Consider the following 14,247-nt stretch of genomic DNA (forward strand, 5'->3'; position numbering starts at 1 on the left):
CCCCGTGCTGCGGGGGTTTCCTCCTGGTACTCCGGTTTCCTCCCCCAGTCCAAAGACATGCATGGTAGGCTGATTGGCATGTCCAAAGTGTTCGTAGTGTATGAAGGAGTGTGTGTATGTGATTGTGCCCTGTGATGGATTGGCACCATGTCCAGGGTGTACCCCGCCTTGTGCCCGATGCTCCCTGGTATAGGCTCCAGGTTCCCCATGACCCTGAAGGAAGGATAAGTGGTATAGAAGATGGATGGATATTACTACTTTTCAAACACAAAAAAGATTTAAGTAGTGCAGTTATTTTTTTCAGTACTAATAACACACACTTACTTTGCCATGCTTTGGTCCCTTAAAAAGTGGGTCCACATATACAAAGTGCTGTAATTACTATACCGTTCACCAGATTTGGATGTAAATACCCTCTAAAAAAAGTCTAAAAGTATGAAACATATATATATTCATTAATTAATTTCAAGTGTACTTTGGTAGACAGATAAAATAACAATAACTTTGCAATGTCCAGATATTTATGGACCGGACTGTATGGCAAGATATGTACTTTTTTCCCCCCAATATATTTTAAATATCATCATGCTCTCCTAATTTTTTTTTATCTTTGTCACCTTCAGATCTGCCTATTTTAGATGCAAGTTACTGTTTTGTACACAATACTAATTATAAAAATTGTTTAAACAGAAGTTTAGGACTTCAGTTTGGTTTGGTCTGTGTGTCATGTTGCTGTTATGCTACATTCATCAACATAGTTTACTACAATTAGCTTAAAGAGACAAAATCCTAGCCCAGAACATCAGAAAATACTACACATGAACAAATGCTGCCACATGCCTAATGTACAGCCTGTTCCAATTTTTTTTTCTCTTGTTTAATTTATTCTCAATACTCAAATGTAGAAATAAACGGGAATATTTTGACATATTTATATGATTAAAATAATGTCTTATATTTAATTACAATATACAGCCTTGTTGTATATACATGTTTTCTATCCATATATCATTTGTAGTGTTATTTAGTTGAACGGGTTGTGTAAGTATACTGCCGGAGTGATGATATTTGCTTTGGTTGTACTGCACTTGCAGAGTGACGTGATCCGGAAGCCTCAAGGCCAGATTGAACTCAACTCTTCATGTCGTATTGCCCGTGGAGAAGGAGCGCAGACTTTCCAGGTGAAACACACACACACACAAACTCAAAAACACAAATACACTGCATTATGCCTCTAGAACCCTTCAAGCAAATCTGTCAACTGTGAGCTTCCCATCACAGCCTGCTGTAGGTAGTCTGACTGCTCGATGTCTTAATCTCTCTTTGAACAGCGCTCTGTCACAGAAATGAATGTTTAGCCTTTCTATGTTTACATTATTGGATTACCAAAGTTGCATTGCTTTGTGTAATTCTCTTTAGTCACGATGCTTTAAGGACCTTATTGTTCTATCTTTGGAAAAATCCCCTTTCTGATGTAAGCCTCAAGAACAGTATGGTTTTTGTTCAATTTTTGTCTTAAAATCAAAGACACTTTAAATGTTGTGTATAATAGTTAATCACAGAGAAGAAGACATTCTACCTAACCGCAGACTCTCCAAACATCCTGGAGGAATGGATCCGAGTTCTCCAGAACATTCTTAAAGTCCAGGCCAGTGGCCCTTTCTCGACAGAGACACAAGCCAAGCCTACAGTGCGTGGCTGGCTGACTAAGGTGAGAAACAAATACAGTGTTCCCGCTACACCCTGTGATTGTATAGATGAACCCTAGAGTTCCCGGAAAGGTCTGCAGTGCCAGTACTCAATAACAGGGCTCTCAGGATATGCACCATCAGACACTTGAAAGCCTTATTTTTATTCACCTGAAACAGCTGTTTGAAAGCATTGAGTCTTTTGTAAGACTACATCCTAATGTACATGGCTGTTATTAAATAGGATTTGTCAGTATGCCAGTGACTGTGATTAGGCGTATGTGTGTGTGCGAGTGTGCGGATGAGGTACGGTTAAGAGGCTCTGGGCGCGATTGCTGGGTGACTAGCACATGTTAAGACAGAACTGAGGTCAGCATGCCTGGCATTATTCCCAACCTCTATGTATCTTTATAGTAGCCAAATGTCCCCACAAGAATAGGAATATCTGACAGTTTTGACCTTGTGGGGGGGCATTTGGATTGTCCCCATAATAACAACCCCCCTTTTCTGCCAAAACTGCAGCTTTTATTTAAAAACTGAAAGATACAAAATATTTAATTTTGGTTCCTGAGGATAAGATTAGGTTAAGATGGTGTTAAGAAGGTGTGTGTGTGTGTGTGTGTGTGTGTGTGTGTGTGTGTGTGTGTGTGTGCATATGCTTAGGCTGTAATGTATGGGTTCTTCCGGTTTGAATACTTTGAACTTTTGGTTTGAACTGTCACTGCAGAATTCGCTGCTGCTGCTTCTCTGTTTGTTGACACCTTTGTGAAATAATCACTGCACTTCCCTACATTTATGGATCTGTTTGTCTCACTACTTTTGGCTTCTTTGCTTTTCTCTGACATTTAATCTTTAGGTCAAGCATGGCCATTCAAAGCTTGTGTGGTGCACCCTGATAGGAAAGATTTTCTACTACTACCGTAACCAGGATGACAAGGTGACTATACAGTACTATGAATTATATCCAATTTCCCCAATTGTTGTCTACGCTGTCTGCTGAGGTGTGCATGTGTGTGTGCCAGTTCCCATTAGGTCAGCTCTATGTGCGAGAGGCACGAGTCGAGGAGGTGGACAGGTCGTGTGACTCCGATGAAGACTATGAAGCAGGAGGACGAGGCTTCCTCTCTTCTCACTGCACATTAGTGGTCCATCCCAAAGAGCAAAGCCCCACGTACCTGCTCATTGGTACCAAGCAAGAAAAGGTAATGCTTATGAAACTGAATTCAAATCAAATTATATTGAAAAACTTTTGTCTACATGGCGACTTTTGTTGACATGGTTACACACGCATTATAGAGGACTTAATGGTTGTTCAGAAATAATGAACGTGAACCAGCCGGGTTTAAAGGTGTCTTATTGTTTAGATTACAGACTACGAAGACAGTTCTAAGAATAAAAAATAGATTAAGTTTCTTTTTGTGACAGGGTTTTAAATAAAAAACAAAATGTCTTACTTGCTAGTCCTTGGCCCTAGTCATATTGTGCGCAATGTGTAAGTTCATCAGCATAAATCAGTGAAATAACAAAATTCATGTTTTGCCATTAAGGCAGTTAAATGACTTCTGCCTTCTTTTTTGTCCACCCCTATTTTTTGTCTGTGTGACAAATGTCTGTGTGACCATGCATGCATGTATGAGGAACAATTACCCAATATCATCTCATGTTTAAACTTATGAATGAGCAAATTCGCTGAGCAAGCTCTTTTTTTTACTGTGTAGTCTAACAAAACCCAACAGAGTAAAGCAAGTCCCACCTGAAGACCCTTTATCATACAGAAATATACCCTATAATACTGTAGAATAAACATGCATTGTGATTTCTCTTGCTTTAAATGTCTAATTCTTGCTTTCTCCCAGGATACCTGGCTGTACCATCTGACGGTGGCAGCAGGAAACTGCGCTAGCCTGAAAGTGGCCACAGAGTATGAGCAGCTGATTGGAAAATTGCTAGATGTGGATGGAGATCCAGGTGAGATATTGAGATATTTCAAATAACTTCTATATACTACTGAAGCAGGCACAAACTTCAGTCTGGTGAAAGGGCATAGATTTGGAGTGTAGTGTTGTTTTAAATCAAAGCTGACATTTCCAGAAACTTCCTCCAGACATTAGACAGTGTTAATGGCAATTACTGAAGATTTAAAGTCTTCTGTAATGCCATTTCAATTTGTAACTGAATCTGCTAATGCTATCTCTGTGTGTGCGTGCGTGTGTGTGTGTGCGTGTGCAGACTCTCTTCTGTGGAAACATGAGGTGCTGTGCTTCAGTAAAGAGGGTTTGCGTTCCCCTCTGACCACATTGCCCTCGGAGGCACTTCAAACAGAGGCTCTCAAACTCTTTAAGGTTTGCACTTCTCTTTTCCCTCCCTTAGACACACTCTCTCTCTCTTTTTTTTTTTTTACAGTGACCTTGTGTCCTGCTCTGGCTCTCCTGTTATTTCTGTTCTTATTCTGTTCCTTCTCTTTCTGTCTCTTTATGTTCTTGCTTCCTCTTGTTCTCCCTTCCTTTACTCTCTAATTTAGTTCAAACCAATCTTTTTTTCTTCAACTCCTCTCTCCTTTCCCATTTTTCATCTCTCCCTTTCCTTTTTCACTCCTTTATTGACCTTCTTATACAAGGAGGACTGATGGTGCAGCTCAGTGTGTTCTCATAGTATCTAAGAGACCCTCTGTCTCTCCCACGGTCAGATCAAAGCAAGAGCAGCCAGGCCGCCACTCATTAGGGTGCTGTATGAAGATAATGGGCTGGATTAGGCTCTGATTGAGGCAAGCTACCCCTTCAACTTACTGTATAGAGCCCAGTGTTGTACAGCAAGGAAAAATCTTTCAGCTTGGGTTCAAAGAGAAGCCATGATTTTGTCTTGGAGAGGTTTTTTTTTTTCCACTCAGTATTCTTGTTGCTACTTTTTTCCTATGTGAAATGCAACCACCTTCTATCGCATTTTATACACTATAGACATGGTTTATATACATATCTCTACACCCATTATACTCGCTGCAAATGTGTCTAGCTAAAAAGGCTTGACTTGCTTTATGCAGTCATTTGATCCTAAAGCAGACAACCTCTCTCTAGGTAATGGATGGCTTAGTTGACAGGTATAGCCTGCATTAAGTAATTTAATGTAATTTCTCTGGAAGCATAAATGGATCATTAATGGAAGAAGATTCTGATACTGCTGGCATGCACTGTCTGCATGCGTTCAGCTTGCCACCTAGTGGCAGTGCAAAGGCATGATAATATCACTCTCTGAGATCAGACTCTGGTCTATATCATTTTGATAATATAGACCAGGGGTTCTCAGGGACATACAACCTCAAATGGACATTACGAATTTTCTGCTACCCTAAGCCTCCCTGCATTTTTATTTCAGATTTATAATTTAGGACCTTTGTAATAATTGAACATTTATCATGACATACACTGATCTGCCAGAACATTAAAACCACTGACAGCTGAAGTGAATAACACTGATTATCTCATTACAGTGACACCTGTGGGTGGGGGTGGGATATATTAAACAGCTAGTGAACAGTCAGTTCTTGAAGTTGATGTCTTGGAAGCAGGCAAAATGGGCAAGTGTAAGGATCTGAGCATGTTTGACAATGGCCAGTTGTGATGGCTAGGCGACTGGGTCAGAGAATTTCATAAATGGCAGGTCCTGTGGGGTGTTCCCGGTACGCAGTGGTTAGTAACTACCAAAAGTGGTCTAAGGAAGGACAACCTGTGAACTGGCAACCAGGTTATGGGCACACAATGCTCAATGATCAATGATGTGCGTGGGGAGTGAAGGCTAGCCCGTTTGGGTCCATGGAGGCCCCAAATCGCAACTTACTGGACTTAAATGAGCCACTGCTCACGTCTTGGTGCCAGATACCACAGCACACCTTGAGAGGTCTTGTGGAGTCCATGTCTTGGCAGCAGAAGGCGGACCGACTCAATATTAGGCAGGTGGTTTAAATGTTATGGCTAATCAGTGTATGTGTTACATAAGTGACAACTAAAAACAAAACAAAAGAGGAGATTGTGAGTTTCTCTCTTGACCCCATTTGTAAATCAAATAACACAAGTAGGGTCACAAACCCTAGTTTGGGAGCCCCTAATATAGACAATGAGATTGATTCTATCTGTGAAAGATTAACAAAGACAATGTGAATTAAAAGTCATAAAACAATTCCCTTTCCTGTGAAACAACATATTTACCAGTGAAATATGAAATAAAATCCACACCTTTGCTTGATGATAGCTGGAGTTGGAGACTGAGGGAGGTGAGACAAGATATTATTGGTTGCTGTTATTTTTCCTCACCCATGAGGGCAGAGTGATGTACTCAAATATCAGAAGACATTTAATGGTGGGCAAAAGTCATTGATAAGAAGTCCTTTAAGTGACTTATGTTAATAAATAATGGACAATAAGACCAGGGAATTAATGGTTTAGATTTCAGGCTGTTTTTAAGTCAGAACACTTCAAATAAGTAGGAGAAATAAACATATTATTTGAACCACCTGTAGATTGTTACCTGGTTAAGTCAGTAAGTTCTGTTTGCTCCACTAGCAATCAGGTCATTTTATGTAGGTAGCACATGTGTTTTTATGACCATGGCTTTGCAAGGGATGTCTGATTCACTGAATATACCTTTAACAAAATACTAAAATAGTATGTTATGTATCATTTTCTTCTCTAGTCATGTCAGTTGTTCATCAACGTGCTAGTGGAAGCACCGTCCATAGACTATCACACTTCTCTGGCCCAGAGTGCATTGCAGGTGTGTTTGACACACCCTGAGCTGCAGAATGAGATGTACTGTCAACTGATAAAACAGACAAACCGCCGAATGCCAAACAACTACTCTCTCACACAGGTCAGTCATGTATACAAAAACACACACATATTCAGCAAAGGCTGAGACTAAAGTGAGTCATAGATCTAAAATTAGATCTCACTACTTTTCTTTTCCTCTCTCTCTCTCGCTCTCTCTCTCTCTCTCTCTCGCTCTCTCTCTCTGTGATAGTGTTGGCAGCTATTGTCTGTGTGTGTTGCACTTTTCCTGCCCCAGCATCACTTCCTGTGGTACCTGAGACAGTACCTGCAGAGACATGCTGATCCAAAGTCAGGCCTCTCTTTCTCTTTTTGAAATACAGTAATACTTATATAATCACACTCAGAAACTAAACAAGAAGTCGACTGATTCTTTCACTTACCTAAAAAAAAATCATTTTCCTGCCATTTTTGTGAATGAATGAATGAATGTGTGTGTGTGTGTGTGTGTGTGTGTGTGTGTGTGTCTATATTTAAAGGAGTGAGGTAGGAAAGTATGCAGTGTACTGTCAGCGGTCAGTAGAGAGAGTGTTGCAGAATGGAGAAAGGGAAGCCAAGCCTTCCCGCATGGAGATTGTGTCTATTCTGTTGAGAAACCCTTACCATCACTCACTACCCTTCAGCATACCTGTCCACTTTATGAACAGCACCTACCAGGTACACACACATACACTATATGGCCAAACGTATGTGGACACCTGACCATATGTGGTTCATCCCCAAACTCTTGCTACAAAGTTGGAAACACAGAATTGTCTAGAATATCTTTGTCTGCACAGAGCAGATCCTCAACCCCACTGAACACCTTTTGGATAAATTGGAACACTGACTATGTGCCAGGCCTCCTCGTCCAACCAATGCTCTTGTGGCTCAATGGGCAAATCCCCACAGCCATGTTCCAAAATCTAGTGGAAAGCCTTTCCAAGAGTGGAGGTTATTATAACAGTAAAACGGGACTAAATATTGAATGGGATTTTCAAAAAGCACTTATGACTGATTCTCTGCTGTCCACTTATTTTTGGCCAGATGTATGAACAGTATATACATATTTACATTTAAATTTCTCTCTACTGCCACACGCCAAACATGTAAAGACGTTACTTGCAAAGCAAGTGTAAAAATTGAATACCATGGATGCTCTAGGTGGTGGGATTTGATGGATCCACTACTGTAGAGGAGTTTGTGAACACACTGAACCAGAGGGCAGGTATGAGGAAGCCCCAGCTTTCTGGTTTTGCCCTCTTCACAGACGACCCCTCAGGAAAAGACCTTGAGCACTGCCTCCAGCCTGCTACTAAGGTAATGCATGCCAGAGCACATCTTATTGCTGGAATATTGTATAACACAAATTTTATACTGTCTAGTGTTTCTGAATATATTGAATTTGCATTCATTTTTAATAGAAACTTCATCTGAAATGCAGTAAATTGAAATTGAGATTTTAGAAGAATTAAAGAAATGCCAATACATAAAAATACATAGAATAGGTCATATGCTGTAGGTGGGGGAGGTTGAAAATGTGGCTGATGAATATATGATGCAGGTAATGGATAAAATGTAATAGGTATTTTCAAATAAATAATGAAAAAGAAAGGATGTGTAAAATTCTCTCTACGGCTACATCAAAAACTAATCATTATTATACTGATAAGATCTTAAAATAATATACCATTTATTATAATTTTGGTAATCCCGCCAGGATTTCGCAATCTCAGAAATTAACACAAAAAAATACTGCAGATTTGGGTCATGTGACTTCATCAACACACGTTCGGTCAAAGCCCTCTTCAGTTCACGTGGGTTGAACATGAGTACAGCTGAAAAGGTCTCATTTACCAATAAATTTCACTGTGAAAATCCATCCACAACAATTTTGTACAATTGCAGTTTTGGCCATTTAAATGTATTTAGCAGCCACTGGCAGTGGTCAGGATTTTTTTTTTATTGCTGGTAAATCCTGAGTGGCTGAGCCAACACCATACAACTCCATTCTCTATGCCTGAGGAAGTAACATATTCTGCATAGTTAGAAATAAACTGATATTCTATTCTGGGTAGATAGAGATTATGTTCAAAACTGTGAATACCATGGGCTTGAGATTGTATTTACCAATAAACCTATTTATTTGTGGAAGATTTGTGATGTGATCTCAAAGTGGGAACAGGCCTTGAAAGAACTGCAACCAGGAAAGTGTGAGGGTACGCGTATCGTGCGCTTAACATACAAAAGCAGGTGCATCATTAATATTCATTTCTTCTCTCCATTTAAAAAGAATAATATTCAGCATTCCTTTATTGAAAGGTAGAGGTTACAATAGCCTTGTATGTGTATCTTGTATTTTCTAGGCTTTGTTTCCGAGCACAGGCAAAAGGAGAGACTGAGAGAGAGCGCCTCCTGCTGGCGTATCAAGTGAATGAAGAAGTTCACCAAGGTCACTTTCCAGTCAATAAAGAGCTGGCACTGGAGGTTGCTGCCCTCATGGCTCAGGTAAGTTGAGATCGAAATCGCTGGGATGTATGTTAAGATTTAGATATGGAAAAATTGGTATTTTAATTACATATATATATATATATATGATGCAGGTGGAACATGGAGACTTGGACCGAGCACCAGCGTCTCCTGGTGGCTCTCCACAGACTAAGATCCAGCAGATTCTGCTGCAAGTTCTGGAGCGCTTCTACCCCAAACGGTACAAACAGGACTGCAATATAGAGCAACTCAGGTACTATCACACACACAGAAGCACATCACGCTTAACTAGTGTCTGCAGTTAGATACAACTTTACTGTCAGTACACAGAAGACAAGTATACAGGCAGTAGACTTCAGTTTAGCATCTACCAGAAAGTGTGAATTATCACAGTGCTAGATAAGCAGATAAAGTTCAGATAATTTTTAATTTGATTATTATATTGTAATTTAGGCTAAATATGTACAGTTATACAGTGTGTAAGGCCCAGAAAAAAACCCACGGGAAGTCAGTATGGCAGAATTCTGGAAAACAGGCAGAAATGCCAAAAAAATTGGGTAAACCTTGGGTAAGAAGTCAGTTTAACAAACAGCGCTAAATGCAGTCAGTCTGCCTAAAGGTGTCTAACACCTTGCTAACTAAATGCACTTTGCTTCTATAGATTTGGTTATAAATGTTCAGTGGAATTGAAATGAAATCTTTAAATGTCATTTTCCTTCTTTTCACACTTGGGGTAAGCAGACTTTAAAATGCTAGAACTTTACTTTTGGTTGAGATAGATGAAAAGAAAAACATAGCGCAGGAAGTCTGTAGTTTTCAGAATAATGTATAGATGAAAATGTCAGAATTTGACCACATGAAGGGTTTTTGCAGGCCGCCACACATATACAGTTCATAGAGTTGAAGTATGAGTAAGGAGGACTTCTAATAACATGAAGATAAATGAGTAAGTGTTATACAGAATAAATATACATAGTATGCTGAAAGTAATGAGCATATACAGTATTGTAGTGGATATATACAATATTAAATAAAGTGTAATTCAATATGAGTGGTTCTTGCACTATATAATGCATCATTTTAATAAATCAGAAAATGGAAGCATTAATCTTGGAGCAGGGGTCAAATTATTCAAATTATAAGGCACGTCATTTTAACGTGTACAGTAATATTTTGGCTACTTACTAGAGTTATGGAGCTTTTTTAATTTCTGAACTTTCCACTCACAGAATACATTTTTACTGAAATGGTCATTAGATCAAGTCGACTATTTATAAGCATACTTGTTTTTGAGTTGGTGTTGTATGGATTCAGTTCACGTGACCATAAGAACTCAATAATAAATATTGTTAATGTTAATGGTGGGTTGTGCTTTCCATCATTGTATCAATATTACAAGAAATCTCAGACGCCTAATCTTCCTGGACTCCAGTTTGCCTTAGAGGATGCAGACCACTCACATGACCTTGAATGACCAGCCGTTTATTCCACAGGGAGCTGGCTGAACGTCTAGCCACTAAGTGGTCTGTCCTGCAGGGGTGCACTGCTGCTGAATGCGTGAGGATCTATTTGACTGTGGCTCGCAAATGGCCTCTGTTTGGCTCCAAGCTGTTTAGTGCTAAAGTAAGTATACATCTCCAGCTCGGAATGTTCAGTATTAAATAAAAATGATGCTTTCATTGCTTACTTAAACTTACTTTAGAATTGCTCTCAAGCAGCATGCTTATCACTGGTAAAGTGTTAAGGATGTGAATTCATGGTAACAATTCTAATATACCTTTCCATTTTAATTTCTAGCCACTGCCTCCCTCTGCACTGGAGCACACACAGGTGTGGCTTGCTGTCAGTGAGGACGGGTTAAGCGTATTAGATTATAGCATGGTGAGTGTGTGTGTGTGTGTGTCTGTGTGCACATGTCTACATACTGTAGAGAGATGCATTGTTATTACCACTTCACATCTCAGCTCATTAGTGCCCTTTACTTGAGACTGGCCAAATAATTTTAGGGCAAAACTTGACCATTTTCTGGAAATGTCTGGAGTATTTAAGGGTAAGCATTTATTCTTGACTCTACATGACACAAAGCAGAGATGTTGGTCTGGAAAGATTTTCAGCTGTAGTGCTTCCAAAATCTCTGACCCAAATGGCCACTTACTGGCTTCCCCGTGACCTTTCGTCGTCTGAGCTCTGTAATTTGCTCTCTCTCTTCGTCTTCCCTTTTTCAGTTTAACCCCATCTACTCACCATCAGCATCAACTCCTGGTTGAAATATTTTTTAAAATCGGTTTATGAATAATTATGTCTCGGTAGTCCTGCTTGTTTGCTATGTCCTCTTGGTTATTTCAGTGTGAGACTGATTAAACGTGTTCATAATTATGTAGCACCTGCTGGTCACATATCCATTCCAGTCTGTGATCACCTTTGGGGGGTGCAAAGAGGACTTCATGGTGGTGGTCAGCCAGATTAAAGACCAGGCTTTGGGAAAGAAAACTGTGGACAAGCTCATTTTTGCAATGGCTAAACCAAAGGTAAGTGGGGTCACAACATATTAAATACATTTAACAGCTCCACTGTCCATTCATCTGAATTAAATCTCAGGACCCAATACACTTTCTTTTTTTTTGCCTGTTCCATCATTATTTTATTGGATGGAAGTGAAATTTTATCTAGAATATGTGAACTAAGGTTGACCTTGAAAATCACTTAATAAGCAAGATCCACTCCTGTATCTTTCCTCATCTGTGCTATATCAGGATGACAGTTGATGCAAAAAGTAGATTTCCATGCACTCAGTCAACATCACTGCCTTCTAGCACAGAGTCAGGTCAGTGCATTACAGCATTATGTAACACAAGAAGTGCTAATGAGCCCCAGCGCGTCAATCAAACCATTTTCAGAGGCTGAATTTCACACATTTATATAGCTTTTGTGCTCCTTGGGCTCTAAGTCCCAAAGACCATATTACATACTTGAAATCAAATCATGTAGTTTGTACATGGGGGGAAAAAAATGACTTTATGCTTTCTAACTCCGTTCTCTCTCTCTCATCTGCATGTCCAGATCCTAGAGCTGACTTTACTGATGGCCAGCTACATCAACTGGACATCAGACTTTTCAGCAACCGGGAGCCAGGCACAGTCATCCACACTGGGATCTCGAGACAGGAAGTTGCGGGACATCGATAGCAGTCATTTCCCCTCAATGACATACACAACCAAAGGTCCCACACTTTTATGAGCACCCATCATTCCTGATCAGATACTTCATACATGTACACAGTAGAGAAAGCTGAAGGTGAAGTCATCCAGGTCATCATGGGCTGAATGCGTTAGCTTCAGACTGCAGGAGAAAGAGAAGAAAAACCAACAGAATGTTATTGTCATTCTGAATAATAATGAAGCATGGCGCTTTCTGGTATAAGCTAAACATTCCTTGGATTTCTTGCTACTGTGAGCCACTCAGAGAGAAGGATTTCAGGGTCACACTCTTATCCTCTGCCTTTTCTCTTCCATACCGCTCCTCTGCTCCCTGCTGCAGTTACAATGGAAAAGGCATTTATCCACTGCTTGAAAAGGGAGAAGTCAAACCACTAACTGAACAAAGGCATAGACCACGACATATAAATGCTTAGTGCTTTTCACAAGGGTTTCCAGTCAGTGTTCTGTCATATTTATTTTATTCATTTGACCTACCATTTTACTAGCTTGCATTTACTTTTGGTTGCCTATCTCTGTATTTAGATTAGTTTTTTTTGTTTATTTCTTATTCCTGATTCCTGTACGGATTCCATTTCACCTGCCACTTGTAGTTATGTTTTCAGGTACATATCCTGTTTTTAATGACTACACTGTTGGGAAAGTGTAGCTTATGTAAGATGCTGTAATGTAAGGGAATCTGTTTCCTGTCAGATATCATGGTTCTTGGAATAGTTAAAACAGTACAGAGAGAGTATTTATAATATAACTAGTGACAGCAAAGCTCTTACTGCTAGATGACCTCAGATATTTGAATGCCATTTCAGGGTATAAAAGAATATTCAGTCAATTAGCTTAATAAATACCAGTGCAGGGTTTTTTTTGTTGTTGTTGATAAAATCACATTAAAATGTATATTAGTTTTAAAGCCCTTTTCTAATTGGAACTGAAATGGAACAGACAAAAGCCCTTCACCTTACATTGGTTGTTGTTAACTGTTTTATTGTGGATTGAGTACCTGAGGCACAGACCATCATGTCTGTTATATCAAAACCCTATACTGGAATATATGGGAACTGCCACTCAGGAACAGTACACATCTGTTTCACATGACACGATTATACCTGTTTAAACCTGCAATAATAACTGTTGACATGAGCTGAATATTCAAGCATATAACTAACAAATGTTTTGATGTTAGAACTGTAACAGGACACACTGCATCTCTAATATGCAGTAACTTTAGAATGGGATGTTGGTCTTCCCTGTGTGCTAATGTAGAAATGAATCTGCAAAAGAGCTATAAAAATTAGTGACTTGAATTGTTCTATGGATCAAACCACTAAGTTTTTCCTATTTATTTTGTCCTCATAATGTTGCTACTTTTAGTAAGAAAAACAGCTTGCTTTAGTAATCATTTTGCAGTTCATTGAGTTGTTTTCAGGCTAGAAGCTAAAGGATAATATTCTTTTAACTGTGTGCATGAACAGTAGTTGAAAGTGCTGTGAAAGCATCAAATCTTCAATGCATGGATGGTTTTGAAAATAAAAGGTACAATACGTTCTTATATTATTGCCTGTTTTTTTTTTTTTTTTTTTTTACTTTACAAGTTCTGATGCTATAATACCGGTGCACTACTGGCCCTGAGCAAGGTCATGGTTTCAGTATACAAGTACATCAATGTACAGGTATCTCCCTACAGTCATGCATTCCTACATTCTATTACTGAAAGAAAGAAAACCTCTCAACCATAAGCCTTGAACATTTCTTTCATTTATAAGTATGTCGCTGTTATATATCAGTGCAAGTCCTTATGGCCATACCAATTCATTTAGGTCTTTTTAATTCATGTATTCAATAAATAAGGTAGGTGATGAACAAGTAAATGAATAACTTAATGAAAGAAAGATCATATGAGTGCTGGCCAGCATGCCAGTTTATGAACTTGGTGGAATTCCTTTGTGTGCAGGCACATCATCTTGCTAATGCCATTTTCCTGCCAATAGCATGCTATAAATTTTTTTAATTTGGAAATTAAATAGGGAAGGAATGCTCTCATTATGCAGAAAGACAGCAGTT

The 14,247-nt window shown here is 39.2% G+C and overlaps 1 protein-coding gene across 4 annotated transcripts in view; it reads left to right on the forward strand.

Annotated features, from left to right (window-relative positions):
- The window catches only part of plekhh1 (pleckstrin homology domain containing, family H (with MyTH4 domain) member 1), a 33,554-nt gene extending 19,817 nt beyond the window's left edge, over window positions 1-13,737 (forward strand). For all 4 annotated transcript variants that reach the window (XM_047157633.2, XM_017476949.3, XM_017476951.3 and 1 more), the window contains 17 exons: window positions 1,095-1,181; window positions 1,553-1,711; window positions 2,545-2,625; window positions 2,711-2,890; window positions 3,545-3,656; window positions 3,918-4,030; window positions 6,372-6,548; window positions 6,699-6,796; window positions 6,985-7,162; window positions 7,649-7,804; window positions 8,640-8,737; window positions 8,851-8,992; window positions 9,088-9,227; window positions 10,468-10,597; window positions 10,772-10,855; window positions 11,356-11,502; window positions 12,035-13,737. In XM_047157633.2, coding sequence (XP_047013589.2) covers window positions 1,095-1,181; window positions 1,553-1,711; window positions 2,545-2,625; window positions 2,711-2,890; window positions 3,545-3,656; window positions 3,918-4,030; window positions 6,372-6,548; window positions 6,699-6,796; window positions 6,985-7,162; window positions 7,649-7,804; window positions 8,640-8,737; window positions 8,851-8,992; window positions 9,088-9,227; window positions 10,468-10,597; window positions 10,772-10,855; window positions 11,356-11,502; window positions 12,035-12,211 — 2,259 coding nt within the window. In that variant the 3' untranslated portion in view covers window positions 12,212-13,737. The remainder of the gene's footprint in view (window positions 1-1,094; window positions 1,182-1,552; window positions 1,712-2,544; window positions 2,626-2,710; window positions 2,891-3,544; window positions 3,657-3,917; window positions 4,031-6,371; window positions 6,549-6,698; window positions 6,797-6,984; window positions 7,163-7,648; window positions 7,805-8,639; window positions 8,738-8,850; window positions 8,993-9,087; window positions 9,228-10,467; window positions 10,598-10,771; window positions 10,856-11,355; window positions 11,503-12,034) is intronic.
- Window positions 13,738-14,247: the final 510 nt, after the last annotated feature.

Source organism: Ictalurus punctatus, chromosome 9, assembly GCF_001660625.3.
Source record: "Ictalurus punctatus breed USDA103 chromosome 9, Coco_2.0, whole genome shotgun sequence".
Lineage (NCBI taxonomy): Eukaryota > Metazoa > Chordata > Actinopteri > Siluriformes > Ictaluridae > Ictalurus > Ictalurus punctatus.